Consider the following 21909-nt stretch of genomic DNA (forward strand, 5'->3'; position numbering starts at 1 on the left):
AATGTTAGACTGTTACAAATAAATCTTGTATAACCTGTGAAAAATTAACATTCAGAGATTGTGATTATCAGGGCTTGAGGTTTGCTATTGGAGAGCTTGCTTACAACAGCTAAAGTATTCATTCCAGAGGATTGTAATGTATGCTTTGAGGAAAATCCTAACACATTAATGAATATCCCACTTTCAGAATCACAGTATTCAGAAGTTTAAAACACATCTGCATGTTCTGCAAATGTTCAGTGAAATTGCACTTACATTAGTATTCCTTTTGGACTTTACGTATGTGCTTATGCATGACGCGATTTCTTTGGATACACATCTCTCATGGACTGTGTATTTGCAGACTGAAAAACACAACACAGGGAGGTCAAATAATCCTTGATTCCCAATATGGACTTGCCTTATATGTCATCTACTCTGTTCATTTTGAAGTTGCATAATTTAAATCATTAACTCAAGCACATAAGAAACAGAAGTAGGTACAGGCATCTGATCTATTGAAACAATTATGTTGGTCTCAACTCCACTTTTCTCTCTATCCTCAACTCCCTTGTCAAAAGTCTCTCTAGCTCAGCTTTCAATATATTCAATGACTCAGTCACCACCATACTCTGAGGAAGCTAATTCCAAACACTAGAGACCCTCAGAGACAAAATTCCTTTTCATCTTCATTTTCTGTGGGAGACAACTTCATCTGAACTCATTCTGAACTCATCTGTGAGAGGAAGTATTTCCTCAACAGCTAACCAGTCAATCCTCTCAGAATCTCATATGTATCAGTAACATCAATTCTCATCTAAACTTCAGAGTATGGCCCAAGCTGCTTAAATGTTTCCTCATAAGACAAAGCCCTTATTCCAAGAATCAGCCAAGTGAACCTTCACTGAATGACTTAAAAAGGAGACCAAAACATTGTACTCCAGGAGTGTTTCACACATGCCCTGTGCAGTTGCTTTTTGTTTTATAATGTTCATGTGAAGTGCCTGGAGACATTTTCTGCTGTTAAGATTGTTATAAATGTAAGTTGTTGTTTGTTACACAGCTGAATTGCAATACATTTAGTTCAATAAAGGCACACTTGGGTTATAAAAAAAGATGTCCACTTACAAATGTGACAATTGTGTGTTTTCTCAAGGAGGAACGCAATTACACTATGTACCATGCTGCCAGTGAAAGGCACACTGAGAAGTGTTGTCAAGATTGTTCCTCTATTCAGGAATGAACTAAACACATAATCATGGCCACAGTTACTTCCACAGTCATGCTGTGGCCCGAGAGGGATGCATTCTCCTGCACTCGTACCTGGGAATAAGTGATTTATGCAGAATCCATAAAGTTAGAGAAAAGCCCTTCAATACATGTCGCACTGCCGCATTCCCTATAGACTTTGACGATTTTAAAATAACTCCAGGAATGGCCAACCACTTGTTTAATCAAAATTACAGTCAGTGGAACTCAATCAAATCCACCAACAAACTTTAAATGTGATGGAGATAGTTCAGTGGGTTTTCGAATTTTGTGGGGTGGGGTGGTTTGGGGAGCAGGGTTTCACCCAACTCCCCTATATATGTTCAGCTGCGTGTGTTGAACAGAGATGCTAGATACTGCTGGTACCTAATCAGAGTTCCATGCTGACTGGAGTCACCATCTGTCCACTCAACATGACACCTAAGCATTCTTGTTGGGCAGGTACTCATAGTCCTCAGCTAAATGTGAGCTATTGCAGCTTGCACCTGAATGATGAACAGCCAACGGGAAAGCAATTCTAGAACCAAAGCACTGCTCATAGCACACAAACAAGTAACCAGATTGCTTAAACTAAGTAAGACAACTTATATAAGCTGGTAATGTAGCGTATTTGCTATTTTGATACCCTTCTCTCAGGATACAGCTTACTTATTGGACTGAATGATTTTGCTCATCATTGAGACTTTGAATCTTGATGTGGAATCTTGTTGCAGAATAGAGCCTAATGATTGAAATCAAGCCTCTGTCCTTCTGGAGATAATTTGATTCACCTTGGAAATGCATAAAACTAAAATCGTCAGACTCCTTAAGGGAGTGACTCAAAATGCTGAACGTGACAAAGTATCTATAATAAACCCAAATTTGTTGCCTTTCTACATAGCAAGTGAACATGTTTTGAAGTACAGTTACTTTCTTTGCTGCAGCTGATAGGATGTAGAGCAAATTTACAGACTGCAGTTACAGACATGAACAATTTATCTGTTTTGATGGTAAAACTACACACAAACATATGAATTTGGAGCAGCAGAAAGCCATGAAGTCCCTTCAACTCCTGCTCAACTCATGGCTGATCTAACTGTAACCTCAAATCTGCATTCCCACCTAACAACTCTTCACCTTCTTGGTAACAACAACTTATCTATTCCACCTTACAAATGTTCACTTACTGCTTCCATCACCTCTTCAGGAAGAGGGTTCCAAAGACTCATGACCCTCAAAGAAAACATTTCACTTTATCTGTTTTAACATGATTTTTAAACAGGAACATTTGGTTCTAGACGCCACTAAAAGAGCAAGCATCATCTTTAACATATATCTGGATCAGTGGTGCTGGAAGAGCACAGCAATTCAGGCAGCATCCGAGGACAGGCAAAATCGACGTTTCGGGCAAAAGCCCTTCATCAGGAATAAAGGCAGAGAGCCTGAAGCGTGGAGAGATAAGCTAGGGGAGGGTGGGGGTGGGGAGAGAGTAGCATAGAGTACAATAGGTCAGTGGGGAAGGAGATGAAGGTGATAGGTCAGGGAGGAGAGGGTGGAGTGGATAGGTGGAAAAGGAGCTGGGCAGATCGGACAAGTCCGGACAAGTCAGGGGATCGTGTTGCTGGAGGTTAGAAACTAGGATGAGGTGGGGGAAGGGGAAATGAGGAAACTGTTGAAGTCCACATTGATGCCCTGGGGTTGAAGTGTTCCGAGGCGGAAGATGAGGTGTTCTTCTTCCATGCGTCTGGAGGTGAGGGAGCGGCGGTGGAGTAGGCCCAGCACCTCCATATCCTCGGCAGAGTGGGAGGGGGAGTTGAAATGTTGAGCCACGGGGCGATTTGGTTGATTGGTGCGGGTGTCTCGGAGATGTTCCCTAAAGCGCTCTGGTAGGAGGCGCCCAGTCTCCCCAATGTAGAGGAGACCGCATCGGGAGCAACGGATACAATAAATGATATTAGTGGATGTGCAGGTAAAACTTTGATGGATGTGGAAGGCTCCTTTAGGGCCTTGGATGGAGGTGAGGGAGGAGGTGTGGGCACAGGTTTTACAGTTCCTGCGGTGGCAGGGGAAAGTGCCAGGATGGGAGGGTGGGTCGTAGGGGGCTGTGGACCTGACCAGGTAGTCACGGAGGGAACGGTCTTTGCGGAAGGCGGAGAGGGGTGGGGAGGGAAATATATCCCTGGTGGTGGGGTCTGTTTGGAGGTGGCGGAAATGTCGGCGGATGATTTGGTTTATGCGAAGGTTGGTAGGGTGGAAGGTGAGCACCAGGGGCGTTCTGTCCTTGTTGCGGTTGGGTCTGAGGGCGGAGGTGCGGGATGTGGACGAGATGCGTTGGAGGGCATCTTTAACCACGTGGGAAGGGAAATTGCGGTCTCTAAAGGAGGCCATCTGGTGTGTTCTATGAACTGCTCCTCCTGGGAGCAGATACGGCGGAGGCGGAGGAGTTGGGAATACGGGATGGCATTTTTGCAAGAGGTAGGGTGGGAAGAGGTGTAATCCAGGTAGCTGTGGGAGTCGGTGGGTTTGTAGAAAATGTCAGTGTCAAGTCGGTCGTCACTGATGGAGATGGAGAGGTCCAGGAAGGGGAGGGAGGTGTCAGAGATGGTCCAGGTAAATTTAAGGTCAGGGTGGAATGTGTTGGTGAAAAATACCCTATCAAAAATCCAGCATTTCGTATGTTTCAATCAAGTCATGTTTTAGTCTTCGAAACTTCAACCAATATAAAGCCTAGCCTGTGCAATCTTTCCTTGTAACTGTCTCATTTCAGATACGAGTCTGAAAAACCTCTGAACTGTCTCCAACACATTTACAACATTCTTCCAATAAAGTGACTGATACTGTGCACAATTCTCCAGATGCAGTCTCAATAGTACACTGTATAACCGAAAGATAACTTCTCTACTTTTGTATTCAACTTCCCTTGCAGTAAATTCTAACATTTGATTAGCTTTTCTAATTACTTGATGTTCGTGCACGCTAACCTTTCACGATGCATGTATGAGGACAGTCTTTGCATCTCAGAACTCTGCAATCTCTCAACCCTTTGTCAAAAGAAAGCTGCTTTGGGATCTTTTATGCCCATTTTAGAGCACAACAGTGTTTTAGTTTAATGATTGATCTGCAAGATGGCTTCTCTTAAATTACAGCACTCCTTTGGTTTTCTCCAGTGCTATGTTGAAATAAGGTATCTGTCACTTCAATAATGTGGAAGGTGGTAAACAAACTAGCTCATCTTTGCAAGTCTCCTGAACTGGTCTGAAAGGAGCTGCTGGTGTGTGAAGCAATCATGACTTTATCCCAATAATGTTGGGTTGCTACTTTCACTCTGCCAAATGACGTAACTCAAAACCAGCTTAGTTGAGCACACACAGATTCCAATCAACTTTCCTACCAAACTGCAGGAAGTGAATTATATCAAATCTGGAATTTAGAGTTCACTAAATAGACCTGATACTTAGCAGAATGTTTCCCGTGCATGTTGGTGTCATCTCCCTCCACTCTGAGTTCTTACTCCTAATTGAAAGTCTCCACCAAAATCCTGGAAGCTGTTTTGCATTGGAATAGTTGCCCCTGATCAGTTCAGTGAGATGAGAGATTGAATAAATTGGGCTTAGATTCTCCAGAGGTTAGAAGAATGAGAGACATTCTCATTGAAATGTGCACAGTTCTGAAGGACCTTGATTGAGTTGTGATCCCAGCTGATGCTACAACAGACAGGTCAGATTCCAGTATGAAATCTGACGATTGATCAGATTTTGTTCTTTTCATGTATTACAGAGGTGTTTCAGTGAAGCATAAACACAAGGCTGCAGATTTGATTTTAACAATAAATAAAACTTTTGTTATGCAAAGCAAGAGAACCAAAATAAAAACAAAGTTAGCTACATATATCACAGTTTAAAAGAATCCAAACTAAATCCTCTCTGTTCCCCAACTTTAGTAGCAGACTTTAATACTACCCTTAGAAATTGGCAGAATTCTTTGGAGCCAAATTTAAGTGAGAATGTAACAATGTGAGAAATAGGAGCATGAGTGGACCATCTAGCCTACGAATCACTTTACAATTAACTAGAAATCCAGGGAATCTTTTCTTGCCTCATAAATCTGTAGGCTGACATCATTGGTGTTTTTTTAGTTTTGGGCCTGAGAGCTGTGAATCCTCACAACACTGAGATCTTAAACTTCCTTACTTTTGAAAGCAAATTTCTAACCAAAAGCTCCCTAAGTGCTTTGAACAAATTTTCTTTTCCACTCTTTTCTTCCATCTGACCTCAGGTCACCATTAAATTAAAATGCTTTGGACAAAACATATACAAAGACTTGCCCATCCTAGCTTCTGCTGAGTTAATGCTGAATTTTTTTTCTTCTCCTGTCATAAAACTCCATGATATTAACCAACTTTCATTTGCCATTCACAATGGCTTCAGTTATCTGCTATTTTATAAACTGGTTTAAAATCATGATTCTGAAATGACTGATTTAATTAATTATTAAACTTCTTCACAAAAACAAGATCAGTCCCATATGCCACTAGTTTAAAATCCACACTCAAACAAAATTATTTTATTTCAAACCATATACCTTTCATCACAGTATGATAGACACAGAGATTGTTGATATTGATTAGTGAATCTAAAATTTGGGGTGGTGCACAATCTCAGGATAAGGGGCAATCAATCAATCATTCAGTATAGAGAAGAGGAGAAATTATGTTATTCATAAGAATTGTGAATCTCTGGAATTCTCTATTCCAAAAGAACACAGATACTTCATTGTACATTATATTTAACACTGGGATCGGTACCTTTTGGTTTCTCAAAAATTAAGGGATAAATAGTTCAGGGAAGAAAGGAGAGTTAAAGCCCAAGAACAGCCATCATCCCAAGAACACAGAATAGGCTTGGTAGGCTAGATGGTCCACTCATGCTCCTATTTCTCACATTGTTACATTCTCACTTAAATCTGGCTCCAAAGAATTCTGCCAATTTCTAAGGGTAGTATCAAGGTCTGCTACTAATTTCCTTGGCAGCCCTCCTGAATTTCTTTGATGTATTATTAAATGCTGAAACATCTTGGAAGCACGAAGAGGAGAAATTGAATGAAATCAGTCCAGACTCATGGCTTTTATTAACTTCCTACAAACTGACAGGGTTGCCTTTCTGCATCAGCTTATCTTGCCTGTTTCTGCATTGGAAAGCTTCATCTTGGAACTAGAGCCTTAGAAAATCATACGAAATTTGTGTGCGTGGAAAGTAACCATATTTAAAATTAGATTAAGTATGCAACCATATTTAAGTAAAATCAAACATTTTAGCACATGAAATCTATGAAGCACAGAGAAACTTTCAAAAAATGTGAATGGAGGCTTTTTTAAAAAAAAACAAGTCAAAGTTACATTCTGAATGACTGTAACAGTACTGTACTCTTTTGCCACATCTTTCTGACTCTGCCTTGGGTACAGTTGACAATAGCAATCTCCTCAAATATCTTTCGTCTACTGTCTATTGTGACTGCACTCATTTGGTTCCTCTCCTATCTTTCAATTTGTGGCCACAGAATCCTCTCCAATGATTTCACTTCTCTTTCCATTCTCGTACCTATACCTCTTGATTTCACAAAAAATCTATCCTTATCCCCCTCCTATTCTTAACTACTGGCTACCCCTGTGAAACATCATTTGAAAATCCATTATGTGTGACAGCAGCACCTAATTCTACCTCACCCCCAGCTACAAGATCTTTGACTGCTTCTCCGACACCCAGTACTATGAGCAGAAATTTCCTCCAAATAAAAATTATGACCAAAGCCATTGTTTTCCATTCCTGCTACTAAATGTGTTCATTTGCCATCAACTCCACTCTTCCATCATACAATTCACAACTTGGATGTCCAATATGATGGCATATTCTGACTGCATACCCATCCCGTCACTAAAACCACCTGTTCCCACCTTGCTAAAATCACCAACTCTGCCTCAGTTACAGTTGATTAATTAATGCTTTCCTGTCTCTCTGAGCTGAACTCTCATATCCCATCCACCATCCACACATGCTCATTCAGAATTCTGCTTCCGGCATCCTAACCCACTCCACATCCTGTACACCCATCAACACTGGCTTTTGTTTGAACAATGCCATGGTTTTATAATTTTAATCGTGGATTTAAACTTCTTTTATAATCTTCCCTTATCTCTGTAACCTACATAAATTCTACAAGATATCTCCATTTCTTCAATTCACTATTGACTGCCATGCCTCCAGCTGCCTTGGAGCCCAAGCTCTGGATTTCCCTTGTAAACCTTTCCACTTCTCTTTGCTGCATTGGGATGCTCCTCAAGCCAAGTTACTCTTGCTGATTTGATCTTTCATTTCTTGCAGCTCCTTCAATAAAATGCACATACATTGTTGAATGTCTGATTGAATAACATGACAAAGCTCCACAGGAAGGAAAACAGTTTGTTGAAATGCAGTATTTTCAAGATCATATTCAAAAAAATGCTGAAAAGGTTAAGTAATTTCAGGAAAGATCAATATTTTAGCATGGGGTGAAAATTCCACATCCCGTGAAAATGTAATTGTTCGTATCAGTAGGAATTTAGAGTGCAACCGATGGGGAACAATTCGGCAGGTTCCACCCAGCTTTAGATCCAGCTTGCTAAGCAGTTAACACAAAGTAAGTTTAGAGCAAAATTCAGTAGACTTGCACAAAACCATTTAATTATCTGTGCTATTATTCCACAATTCTTTTTGTCTTACCATGTAATGAATGCTTGCTCAACACTTAACTTGCACAAAAACCATTATCAAATGATTTCTGCATTATACCTCTTCTCTCTCCCTCTCTCAATATCACCGCATCCTTGAAATTACTATTTTCAACAACATGGTAATGATTATATTGGCAAGAACAGACAAAATTGCCTTATGTTAAGATAGGCTTAGCAGACATGTGAACAATAATGCTCAGAGTAATCTCAAGTTAGGATTTCATCTGATTCAAATTGGTTAAATTTGCAGATTGTCAATATTGAATATGTAAGTAACTTTCCTGCTAGCTAAATTGGCCTAATCTCAAAATACAATAATGAGGAGTCGGATTTATTTGCCACAACGTATCAAAATAGGTACAGGAACACATGCAGACATTCAGAGAGAATGGCTAGGAACACTAAAATATAAGTGCTTCCATTAGCTGTGGATGCTTTACGGGTAAAATATATGAGGATTTACTTACAAGAACAGCAGAGACCTTGTTTTCTAACACCCAATAGCATATTCAGACAGAAGTTGCAGTATGCAGGCTTGTTGAAATGCTTTAATCGCCAAACATGTTGACCATCATCTTTCACATTCTGCCGTGAAAAAAATGTACACAATGAAAACAAGCACATTCAGTGAATGTTCACTTTTTTCTTATTCCTTACCTACATATTTAACTATTATCCTTATCCATATCATTCATGCCATTGACCTTGTGTCAGCCCTTTCAAAGAGCATTCCAGTTACTTCCACTCTCCTATTTCCCTATTGTATTTTCCCCTTCACGGGTTTATCCAACTGCTTTTCAAAAATACAACTATTTCCATCACCCTACCAGGTTATGCATTACAAATATGGTTCCTTTCATCATTATCACCTCGAATATGTGCCGTTGAGTTTCCTTCTCTGAAGAGCATGCCTCTAGCTTCTGTATCTAACTGCATAACTTAATCTTTCATCTTTAGAGCCATTCCAGGAAATCCCTTCTCTCATCCATCCAGCTTCTTTACATGGCTTCTTCAGATAGGGTATTCAAAACTGGACCCAATGTTCAGGCTGGGTCTGACTAGCATTTTATATAAGTAGTGCGGAAGTCTTCAGAATATGTATGCCATTCTCAAATTGCTACTCAGCATTGGAGATGCTTAGAGTAACAACTAGGTAGGAGGCCGGATCTCTTCCTGAAAAATTGAGATGGATCAAGTTTATGTTTGGGTAAGAGTGATACTGTGTCAGAGTTCCTGGGAATAATAATCCAGGCAGGGGCAACTAAACCTCTACAGACACAATTCAGATCCCAGCATAGCAACTGTATTAATTACTACATCTGGAATAAAATGCTAACCTCATTAAAAACGGTCAGGAACCAGATGAGTATTTATGAAAATGCCCTTCAGGGGGCATTTTCATTCTGCAATTTAAAAAAAATAGCTGAAGGCACTGAATACAGCAAAAGCTGGCAACGTCCCAGCTGCAGTACTCACCTCAGACACAGCTGCACCCTTAGCCATGCTCCTTCAGTACAGCTACAATACTGAGAATAACCTGACAACAGGGGGAACTGGTGTACTAAAAGCAGGATAAATCCAACTTTACTAATTACTGCCCCATTGGTTTAACCTGAATGATCAGCTAAGAGATGAACAGTTTCACTGACAGAACTATCATGCAGTTCTGTTGATGTGATCACCGCTACATTGGGAAGATAGGACGCCAACTTGCAGAATGTTTCAGAGAACATCTTTGGGACACAAACAAACCTACCTCCCTGTGGCCGAACACTTCAACTCCCCCTCCCACTCCGCTAAGGACATGCAGGGAAGGAAATCTATCAAGTTTACCAGGTCTGCCTATGTAACTCCAGAAACACAGTGAAGTGAATGATCCTTTATTGCCTTATGAAATGACCTAGCGATCCACTCAGTTGTATCAAGCTACTCCAGAAAAGTAAAATATGAACAAAACTGGACAGACCACCTGGCATTGACCCAGGTGTCAGAAACATCAAGGCATACCCTGCATTCTCGTCTCTGCAAAGTCTTCATCACAAACATCTGGGGATTTGGCTGAGTCCTGAAAAACATCTTTGATAGACTGGCCTGTTGCAGGAGGTGAGAAAACTAGCAACAGCGGGCAAAAATATCTACCTGACCCTGTCCTCGTAAATCTAGTTGCTGTCGATGCATCGGTCTGTGACAGTATTGGCAAGGGTGACTACCACATTATCCTTGTTGAGATGAAGTTATTTGTTCATTTTGAGGAGACTTCTCACAGGGGTAACTCTCACTCAAATGGGAAACTCTCACTCAAATGGGACAGATTCAGCAACAGATCTGGCAACTCAAAATGGTGCATTTGAGAGGTGCTGAAGGCGTCAGCAGCAGAACCGTATTCAACCACAATCTGCATATCCCTCACAGCACCATCAAGCTAAGGTGATAATGAGCTTCTGGGATTGCAGGGCTGTAGCAATAATATGGTAGGAGCAACAGTGATATATCTTAAACAAGGGTGATAATGTGGAGAAGCAGCCACACAAAATTATATACATTTTAAACAGCAGCGCAGCCAGCTAGACTGGGCAAAACTAACACATAACAAATGAATCAGATCAAAAGTTCTGCAACCTTGCCACATCCAGTCATGAACAGTGATGAGCAATTGAGAAGGAAACTCCAAAGTATTCCAAATATTCACTGGAGGAGCCCAGTCTGTGAAAATGACAATGCGAAGGGTATTTATAACTTCTCATACAGTCCCCACTGTCAGTCTTCAGAAAATTCAATTCATTCTGCAATTTAAAAAAATAGCTGAAGGCACTGGATACAGCAAAAGCTGGCAATGTCCCAGCTGTAGTACTCATCTCAAACACAGCCGCACCCTTAGCCATGCACCTTCAGTATAGCTACAATACTGAGAAAAACCTGACAACATGGAAACTTATCCAAGAGTGCCTGGTGTACTAAAAGCAGGATAAATCTAACTTTACTAATTACTGCCCCATCGGTTTAACCTGAATGATCAGCTAAGAGATGAACAGTTTCACTGACAGAACTATCATGCAGTTCTGTTGATGTGATCACCGCTACATTGGGAAGATAGGATGTCAACTTGCAGAATGTTTCAGAGAACATCTCTAGGACACAAACAAACCTACCGCCCTGTGGCCGAACACTTCAACTCCCCCTCCCACTCCGCTAAGGACATGCAGGTCCTGGGCCTTCTCCACCATCAAATTCTAGCTACCTGACACCTGGAGGAAGAACAGCTCATCTTCTGCCTTGGGACTCTCCAACCACATGAGATCATTGTTGATTTCACCAGTTTCCTGATCTCCCCTCCCCCCACCCAATCCCAGATCCAACCCTCCAACTCAGCACTGCCCTCTTGAACTTTCTTCCCACCTCTCCGCGCCACCCTCCACTCTGACCTATCACCATCACCCCCCACCTTCATCTATCTATCGCATTCCCAGCCACCTCCACACCCCTGCCCCAGCCACCTCAGGCACCCCTCCATATTCCTGATGAAGGGTTTATGCTCAAAATGTCGACTCTCCTGTTACTTGGATGCTGCCTGACTGGCTGTGCTTTTCCAGCACCACACTTTATACCTCTGATCTCCAACATCTGCAGTCCTAGCACTTACTCAGCAACAACCTTTATTGTCAAACTCAGTTTGGGCTCTGCCCGGGCTACCTGGCTCCAGAATTCGAACCTTGGGCCAAAGTTGGACAAAAGAACTAAACTCCAGTGGTGGGGTGAGAACAAGTGACCTTGACATCAGTGTTTGATGAAGGAGGACATTGTAGAGTATAGACCAAAAGATACATGAGCTGAGTTAGGCCAATCGGTTCATCAAGTCTGCGCCACAGGGGTCTAGCAAAATTGGAGTCGAGTATCAGGAAAAGAACTCTCCACTGGTCGGGGTCATACCCAGCACAAAAAGGAAACTGGCTATGGTTGCTGAAAGTCAGTCGTCACTGCTCCAGGACATCTCTGCATGAGTTCCTCAGGGTAGTATCCTAAACCCAAACCATCTTCAATGGTTTCATCAATGACTATCTCTACATCACAATGTCAGAAGTGGAGATGCTTGCTGGTTGTGTAGCGTATTTCAAACAACTTCAGACTCTTCAGATACCGAGGCAGTGCACTCCCACAGGCAGCAATGTGAGGACAACATTCAGGCTCGGGCTGACAAGTGGGAACTAACACTCCCACCACACAGCCTAAATGGACTAGGCATTGTGGCAATATAAACAGGTCAGAAACTGCGAATTCTGAGGCGAGTTACTTACTGCATGACTGTGCAAAGCCTTCTCATCATCTACAAGGCACAAGTCAGAAGTGTTATAGAATATTCTGCACTTGTCTGGATGACTGCAGTTCCAAGAACACACTTCAACCATCCACAACAAAGCTTGATTAGCAACCCAGCCACACATCTTAAACAGTTAAGGCTACCACCAGTCTCCCTGTTGTAGGTATGGCTACTGTATTGTTAGAATAGCAGCTCCAGGATTATTTGCCAAAAAATAATGAAGGAATAGTGATATAATTCCAAATCAGGATGGCGTGTGGCTTGGGGAGAAACTTGTGTTCCCATACGTCTTCTGCTTGTCCTTCTAAGTCGTACAGATGGAGGATTTACAAGGTGTTATTGAACTTTACGAGTTGCTGCAGATGCATCTTCCACAGGGTACAGATTGCTAACACTTTGAGCCAGTGCAGGAGGATATTTGGTGTTTGGACCATGGGATGAGTGTGCACAGATCAGCATGGAGGCAAGTCAGGGGCCCTACGGTGGATTAGATTAGATTAGATTACATTACATTACATTACAGTGTGGAAACAGGCCCTTCGGCCCAACAAGTCCACACCGACCCGCCGAAGCGAAACCCCCCCCATACCCCTACATTTACCCCTTACCTAATACTACGGGCAATTTAGTATGGCCAATTCACCTGACCTGCACATCTTTGGACTGTGGGAGGAAACCGGAGCACCCGGAGGAAACCCACGCAGACACGGGGAGAACGTGCAAACTCCACACAGTCAGTCGCCTGAGGCGGGAATTGAACCCGGGTCTCTGGCGCGGTGAAGCAGCAGTGCTAACCACTGTGCCACCGTGCCGCCATCGATTGTGGTGGAGAGGCATACTGGACCATTGGGAGTGGGTGGCATGAAGTGTGAGATGGCGGGGTTGGGTGCATATGAAGACTTAAGGGTCTAATAACAAACTTAAGGCAAGTTAGAGCCCCAGGCAGCAAAAGCAGGCCTTTTAAACAATTGACTTGAGCACTCAGCAGCTCCTATTGCTGTCTCCAATCTGCATCAGGGTGATGTGCCTGACTGCCTCATGCCCTGAATCATCATCCCGACCCATCCCAGAATGAAGATCCTGCTCCTCATTGTGGTGAGCGTGGCAAGACAGGGAATTCCCCAATTCTGTACACCAGCCTTGGGAGCCAAAAACCAGACCCATAACTGTATGCTTCCAAAATGTGTGTACAAACCAGCTCAGTTTCTGCACACCTCTAAATGGTACAGCTTGGTTTAACCATTTCTTCTCATTTTTCTGACTGAAATGCACCACTTCCCATACTTCTGTGCGTGGAATGATAGAGACGTACAGCACGGAAACAGACTCTTCGCTCCAAATCATCCATGCCGACCAGATATTCTAAAATAATCTAGTCCCATTTGCCAGCATTTGGCCCATACCCCTCTAAACCCTTCCTATTCATTTACCCATCCAGATGCCTTTTAAATGTTGTAATTGTACCAACCTCCACCACTTCCTCTGGCAGCTCATTCCATACACGTACCACCCTCTGCGTGAAAAAGTTGATCCTTAGGTGCCTTTTAAATCTTTCCCCCTCACAGAGTGGGGGAGTTTGAAGCACTTAACCACTGAACAACAATCCAAACAAGATTAACGGTCACTGACTGGGGAATCATCCCTTTGAATTGTCATGGATTATTTACCATAATTACATAAGTAGCTAAGCAACATGATTGGGCATTAGTATTTTTATTATTAACAGCATTGTATAAATAATATTAATGAATAAAATTCCATAGGCAATCAGATAATGTAATTACCCAGTACCAGAAGTGGTTATGAAGAAATCACTGATGGTTGTTAAAAGCATGACTCAATGTTTAAAATTCTACTTCTGAGCAGCTCTATAATTTTCACAAATGAATGCTTACAGCCCTGTACTTACTGTCTCCATGCCAAGGAGGACCAGTAATGGAATAGTAGTTATTCCTCCTCTTATCCACTCTTCCAGTGTAACTGTACCATCGTGATCGTAGTCTATTTCCTCCATCATTTCCATAAGTATCTGCAGAGTAACATATGCACATCTAATCTACTGCCTTGTAAGTGTTTTCCTTCAAAGTTTCTTTGCTTTTAAAACAAATACTTACTTAAAATTCATACATTTGCTGTTCTTTTTGAAAGTTAAAAGACAATAATACACTGCTTTCTGTGACAATCTCAAAATATTTATCAAAGATGGAAATTGGACATTGAGCAGGAATACTTGAGCTTTACATGGATGACCAAAATTTTGGTAGAATAATCAAATCTGGAGAAAACTTTGGGGGGTGGAGGGCAGTAAGGTGGTGAAGTGGAGCTGCTCTGAAGCACAGGGTGAGATTAAAAAAATGATATCGACATCAAAGATTGAAGAGAGGGGTTAAGAGGAGTTAAGAAATGTTACACAGAATGTTGGAGTTGTGAAAACTGAAGACATGAGCTGGCACACAACGTAGGAACTGAAAATTCGAGCCATGGAGAGATTTGGAAATGAGGTTAAAGATTGAGCATCTGGGAAATATGTTGTGGTAGTAACAAGCGAAGTGATAGTGTGTTGGATTTGGGGTAGTACATGAATGGGTCGTGGAAGTTGAAATGTGTTTAAATTTAAGTTTACAGAGCATGGAAGTGTGGAAACCAAAGAAGGAGATGACATGAATCAGGGCAACTGAAGACAAAATTATTGACTTTCAAATAATAGATAATAAATGGAGTTTAAAGCTTTCAGATAGAGCACTGAGGACACCATGCACAGAGCAAGTTCAATTGAATGAGCTTCTGGGAAGATATGGAACATGTGTTGTACTTCTCTTCAGGGCTGAAAGTGATAGTCTTAGTTTTCGAAAATTATGGAGTGGTTACAGCATAGAAGGTGGCCATTCAGCCCACTGAGTCCATTTCAGCATTCTGCAAGAGCAATTTAACTAGACTCACTCCCATAGCCATTCCACTGTTAATTCACTTTATCATTTCTAGATGCACAGCCAATTCTCTTCTGAAAGCCTCAAATTAATCTTCCTCCACTATGCTCTTAGGCAGTGCCACTCCCCAGGTTATAAAATTCTTATGTTGTCTTTGATTCTTTTCTAAGTCTTTGTAAGTTGATATCCTCTATTTCTTTCTACCCCACCATTAAGAATAATTTCTGTGTCTCTACTCCATCTGGGCCCCTCATCTCTTTCAAATCTTGTTGCAACTTTCTCTTCTCCAAGAAGGAAAATCCAAGATCATTCCACTCTGCATGCAACAGAAGTTGTCAACACTGCACACATTATCATACATCTTCCTTGCACCCTCTCTAAAGCCTCCCCATCCTTCCTGAAGTATGGCAGGCAGAATCAGACATATTTGAGATTGAACCCATTTTAAAAAGGCTCATCACAATTCTCTTGGTATTGTCCTCTGTGCACTGAGTATAAATGCAAGAGTCCCATATGTCTTTTTAACCACCTTCTCAATCTGCCCTGCCATTTGTACACATATGCAAACCTACAAGCCCAGTTGAAATCATGAATGTAAATTGAGAATATCAGTTATTCTAGTCCTAAACCCTGAGGAACACTACTGTATACCAACATCCAGTCCAAAACACAACTATTTGCTACAACCATCTGTCTTCTATCATACCGACAACTTGGAATCTTATGTCTGTTTTATTCCATGGACCACACTGTAGCTGACAAGCATGTCAGCTATCATTTTATCAAGCGTCTTCATGTCCACCATGTGAACCACATTATCCTCATCAACTTTCCCTGCTACCTTATCAAAAACTCTAGCAAGTTAGCTTAAATTGCAAAGAAATTCTGGTTCACTCATGATAATTAAGCATTCATCACATAAGGCTAGTGGGAGTGGTGGGAAGAGATGGGAGTTAACCACCAACAATCAAACCAAGCATTAACCTTAATATCCATGATAATTAAGATGTTTGGAAGAATTGCTGGTGAAATAGGATAAGTGATACTCCTTATAGTGATTCAGACAGATCTAATGAATAGTAACTAAACCAGTAACACACCAGGTACTTTCAAGTTTGAAGTCCTTACACTCGTAACTGTGGAAGAAAGAATCATATTAGTGGAATCATGGAAAAGAGCTGATGAGGCATCAGGTTTTGAGGGGGGTTTGGTCACTGAAGAAGACAGTTTGAAAATGGCAAACTCTTCCATCCATAATTATTGTCATACTGTCAGCACTGTTGGTGGTCATGTGGTTGGATGGGGACGGACACTGGAAAATGAACAAGGGCAGTGAAATTGAAGAGAGGAAGTTGGGGAAATTTAAGAAAAAACTGAAATCTGTGATAAGACCAAGCAAGGTAGGCAAAAATATCTTTGCAAGGAATTCTCCCTTATAGAATAAGCTTCACACAGTCAGAAAGGAGAGATCACATCCAGAGTGAGACACAGTCCCAGTAACTATATCGTTCGGGAAATTTGGAGACAGCATGGAAATAATACAGGCAAATCTTTGTTTTCTTTCTCCATTTTAAAAGGTTAAAATTCAATAGTCTAGTGAGACCACATAAGCGTCTGGTCAGACTGCATTAATAATATTGTGAGTGTTTTTCATCCTTCTTTGTCAGGAAGGATGTGCTGGTGTTGGAGGATGTCCAGAGGGGTTTTACAAAAATGATCACAGGGATGAAAGCCTTGTCATATGAGGAACAGTTGAGGACTGTAGGCCTGTACTCGTGGAGTTTAGAAGGAAGAGGAAGGATTCTCATTGAAATTTACAAAATACTGAGAGGCTAGAGTGGACATGGAGCAGATGTTTCCATGACTAGGAGAGACTAGGATCTGAGGGCACAGCCTCAGAGTGAAGGGATGACCCTTCAGAATTAAGATGATGAGGAACTTCTTTGGTCAGAAGGTGGCTAGTCTGTGGAACTCATTGATGCAGAGAGCTGTGTAGGCTAAGTCAGAAATAGATTCTCAATTAGTAAGGAGATCAAGGGTTATGGGGAAAAGGCAGGAGAATGAGTTGAGAAATATCAAATGGCACAGAAGGCTGAATGGCCTAATTGTACTCCTATATCTTGTGATCTTAAGGTCTTATAAACATGTTTCACATTAGCATGCAATGTTTCCACAAACTGTGATATTGCTATTACCCAGTTTAGGCCATTCAATCATTTGAAATTATTTTTCTCTCCCAGTTGGTTTTGCATCAATTTTAGAAGGTTTTACTGGTATGGATTTGGGGAGTGTCTGGTGGAATAATACATTTATTCTGAAATGTCACCTAAAATCAATGGAAAAGCAGAAAATATATTTTCAAGAAATTGTTTTGTGACTAAAATATTTTAAAATAAACAGAAGACATATGGCTGCATATTGGAGGTGTAATATTAAACTAAATTAAATTAAATTCCATCCTGATGATTTGCAGGCATGCTGACAGTGGTTCAGTAAAGGCATTAATCTAAAATAATAGATGTATGCAACTTCTAGGAATCATTATGTGAAGCTTGCAGAGGGCACACAGAGGGCAGTGAATACATCACTTGCCTAATAAAACAATGGTGCTTCAAAGCAACACTTACTGGCTTGAGTTCAGTCGCATCCCATTCCAAGTATTCCGCCACATGGACCATTTGATTAATGATACGATCTAATTCCTGCAATAAAAGTAAAAACAAAATTTAAAAAGGTAACCGCCTGACATGTTTTGCTTTTGCTTGCAAAGACATTATGAGTTGGATTTTCTCAGTCCCAGTGCCATGTGGAGGTCTTGGGAAGAGAGTGGGGAAAGCATAAGATGGGCATGCTAATAGCACTCAGTCACCACACGATTTGTTAATAGTGGGTACTACAGCACGGTCACTGTCCATCAAACAAAGGCAAGCAATGAATGAATGAATGCTATCTTTCTAACGTCCATTTCCAGTCCTCGCTGATATTTTATGGTGTATTTGTAAACCATCTCGTAAGCTGTGATGGTGTCCTGGAAGGCCAGGGTCAGGGGCTTATTCTAGCTACTTTTAGGGTTCATGGAGGGGTCTCCCACAAACAGCAGCCATCCTCATAGCTGTGTCTCTATTTTGACCGTACAAAAGCCAAAGCCCCATTTAGTAAAATAAATTGTACAAGAGTGCCTCAAAGTGAAGGTGCCCTCACTTTCTCCCTGCAGCCTCAGCATCTTTACTACAGCCATTACAAAGGCTGCTGAGCAGCTGTTCTGAACACAGGACTGACATCTTGAGAAATGGGACACCATCCCAAATTGACCGCCTGGTGTCCTGCTGCTCACTCATGTGAGCTCGGGACCTGGTTCATATTCTGGCAGCAGCTCTGCCTAAGTTGCAAAATGTTTAAAGGTTTCTGTAAAATTCAACAGTGTATATTTCAGAACATGAATTGTCACCAATGACATATATTAAGATCAATTCAAATAACTGTATAAATCATGTTTATTTTTCCCATATCAAAACAGAATAAAGACAAAGATGAAAGAGAAAGCAATTGTGCCTTACACAGGTTTTTCCCCATTATACTCTGAGTCATTGTCACTTTTCCAGAGCAAATAACATTCCTTTTGGCAGTGGGAAGAAAGCTGAAGAAAGAACCTAATTATGATTAACTCATTGAGTGTGAAAACAACAGGTTACTTTTGGTAGACTCGCATTTCCTTCTTCTGGTGAAATGGTTTACATTCTCTTAGTTTAAATATATTTAAACTGCAAAAGGCAATTGTCATCAATACTAATAGGCTCCCTTCGAAGTCTCCCAAGCTCTAGATTAAGGAATTTTCCAAACTAAAAGGATGGAATTAACAATGTGTGAGGTTTATATCTCATTTTCTTGACATCCTTGCTCTTTGCCAAGTATTTTTTTTAAAATCACCCCAAACCATGCTGCCCAATAAAACCAGAGGTCTGATCCCTGGTTTTCACTAAATTTAGAAGATCAGAGCTGATCACCAAATTTGTTCAGATATGAAGTTGACTCTTGCCTCCAATCACCCTCTTACCATTAGCAGCCCAGCATGTCTCTCCATATGATGTACTACATTCCAGCTTCAATCAGAAATTGAAATGATTCATTATCAGACTGTCGAACATCACCTTTCTCCCCCAAAACGAAATTTTTCAAAACGCATGTTCTGTATTTTTCCTTTTGCACTGTTCACTGCATTGCCTTGGGAGAGCAATCTTCAATTCTTACAGAATCTTAGACAACCTTGGATGGCTGGGAACTATCCTGTGCATCCAGACATCGAGAAGGGCTGTGATGACAGGGACCGGGTAAAAGGAAACAGCCTTGGGTTGCTGCTTTTAATTGTTATTCAATGATTCCTGTTTCAAAATGACTAACTTGGGGGAGGTCATGACTGAACTTGGCTCTCATGTCTACGTGGATGAATAATGCTTGTGGCCATTTAAAACAATGTAATATACAATAGTCCAATACCACAGTAAAATCTGCATAGCATTCATGAAAAGGGTTAAATACTATTATTACTTCTGCTGTGATACTCAAGAAAATGTAGACTTGAAAAGAAAAACATCTCCTTGCTTTATAGCTGGTGAGTCGGCAAGTTTCAAGGATTACAGTTCTGCAATTCCTAAACAATCAAATAAAAACTTACTGAGCTGTCCAGAACACCATTTCCATCTGTGTCATAGAGCCGAAACATAACTGTCAAAAAATAAATATCAGTAAGCGACGAATGATATACACTAATATTGAACTTGATATTTACTTTTAGGAGTTGAATTTATCAACTTTATTTTTTACGTGACATGTTAAAAGCACATACTGATTATCAGCATTAATGTCGTGTGTTAAGGCATCAGTGCTAATTGTTAGAAACATTTCAATGGGCAAACTCAATCATTTACTCTTTAAAATTATTCGAGATGGGATTGGGATTGTCTCTCAAGTTTACTTGGAAAGTGTCAGGGACCTACTGCACTCTTAAGCTATGTACACTAAAGGACTGCAAAGTCTTTGAGAATTCTCTCTGCAATTACATTCAGGTAAGATACAAACCACTAGAAGACAGACAATTTCAGAATTCCTGAAGGAAAAAAACAACGAAACAGCCTTGAGGATCTCTTTCACCCTTCATCTTCTTGTAAGGAATATTGACAAATTACCTCCTTGGGATAAAACCTGGTCTATTGTAAATGTGCAGAGTTTTGCACTGCTGCATAACGCTATTGCTGGCATTTCATAATTCATTAAATTTAATACTATCTAGATAGTGGGAATGCAATAACTTATTTTAATAAGGCACACTTTTGAATTAATCCCTCTTAATTTGCTATGTCAATACATCATAAATTGATAAAATATTTCATTAGTTAACATGTTTCCAAATTGAACACAATGGAAAATGGGTGTTCATGTAATGCAATATCAATATGCTTTATGGCAAGAAGGATCTCTTCAACTGTATAAAGTAGATGCTTGTATGAAAGTTTGATGATACGCAGATAGTAGCCCCACCACTTCTCAGTTAGATTATGAAGCGTCAATGCCACCAGTGAATATACTAGAATACACAAAACATCAGCTTAATGACCCCAAAGCCTGAACAAACAATGAACTGTATAATGTGACTAAGGATACTGACTTACAAAGTGAGGTTTGTTTCAGTCATTATTATCATAGAATTTATAGAATCCCTACAGTGTGGAAACAGGCCCTTTGGCCCAACAAATCCACACTGACCCTCCGAAGAGTAACTCACCTAGACCCATCCCTCTGCCCTATTATCCTATATTGTATTTACCCCTGACTAATGCACCTAAGCTACATATCCCTGTCCACTATAGGGCAATTTAGCATAGCCAGCTCACCTAACGTGCACATCTTTGGATTGTGGGAGGAAACTGGAGCACCTGAAGGAAACCCATGCACACACTGGGAGAACGTGCAAACTCCACACAGTCGCCTGAGGCTCAAATTAAATCCGGGTCCCTGGCACTTGAGGCAGCAGTGCTAACCACTGAGCCACCATGCCACCCACTTATATCAAGAGAAGATGTCTAGTTACAAAAGAACATGTTGAAGCATACAACAAACACAATATCATTTGCAATGATATCATGTGGAAGTGAAATGTAGTTTGATGATGGAACACTTCAAAAATAAGTTTTGAAATTTCAGCAAGAATGCTATGATGTAAAAAAAACTCTCCATATGGCAAGCAAAAAATAATCAAAAATTAAAGTAACAATTTCAAAAGTGTTTAATTTGTAGGTAGCGTATAAATAAAACATTACAACATGTGCTACAGTGGACTTACAAATAAGATCACATTGACCCCATCTCTACTTCTATACCCTTGGGAAAGTAGCATTTCAATTGCTTTCAGTGAGGACTGCAATACATCTGTTTCAAGTAATGAAGCTGGTATTACATTTATTTGCAGGCTATTACACATTTCTGAAAGTTGCTGTCATTTGACTTATTTTGCTAGTTCGACTGCTCAGCAATCATAAAAACCACACAATTTTTACGTCAATCATGAAAGTTCACACATTTCCAAAGTTGTTAATTACTTTCAATACTAAATTTAACAGTTTTTGGCTAAGAATCTAATTATTTTTCTTTACATGGCCCTAATCTGGTGCTGACTGAGC

General features: G+C 40.8%; 1 protein-coding gene across 8 annotated transcripts in view; it reads right to left on the reverse strand.

Moving 5' to 3' along the window:
* Positions 1–21909, reverse strand: part of dgkg (diacylglycerol kinase, gamma) — a 546249-nt gene that overhangs the window by 256937 nt on the left and 267403 nt on the right. For all 8 annotated transcript variants that reach the window (XM_087988715.1, XM_043693004.2, XM_087988714.1 and 5 more), the window contains 5 exons: positions 19908–19957; positions 17863–17937; positions 14218–14337; positions 8461–8578; positions 256–344 (listed from right to left, as the gene is read on the reverse strand). In XM_087988715.1, coding sequence (XP_087844841.1) covers positions 256–344; positions 8461–8578; positions 14218–14337; positions 17863–17937; positions 19908–19957 — 452 coding nt within the window. The remainder of the gene's footprint in view (positions 1–255; positions 345–8460; positions 8579–14217; positions 14338–17862; positions 17938–19907; positions 19958–21909) is intronic.

Source organism: Chiloscyllium plagiosum, unplaced genomic scaffold (assembly GCF_037043375.1).
Source record: "Chiloscyllium plagiosum isolate Xiang-an unplaced genomic scaffold, Cpla_swu_hap1 HiC_scaffold_7, whole genome shotgun sequence".
Taxonomy (NCBI): Eukaryota; Metazoa; Chordata; class Chondrichthyes; order Orectolobiformes; family Hemiscylliidae; genus Chiloscyllium; species Chiloscyllium plagiosum.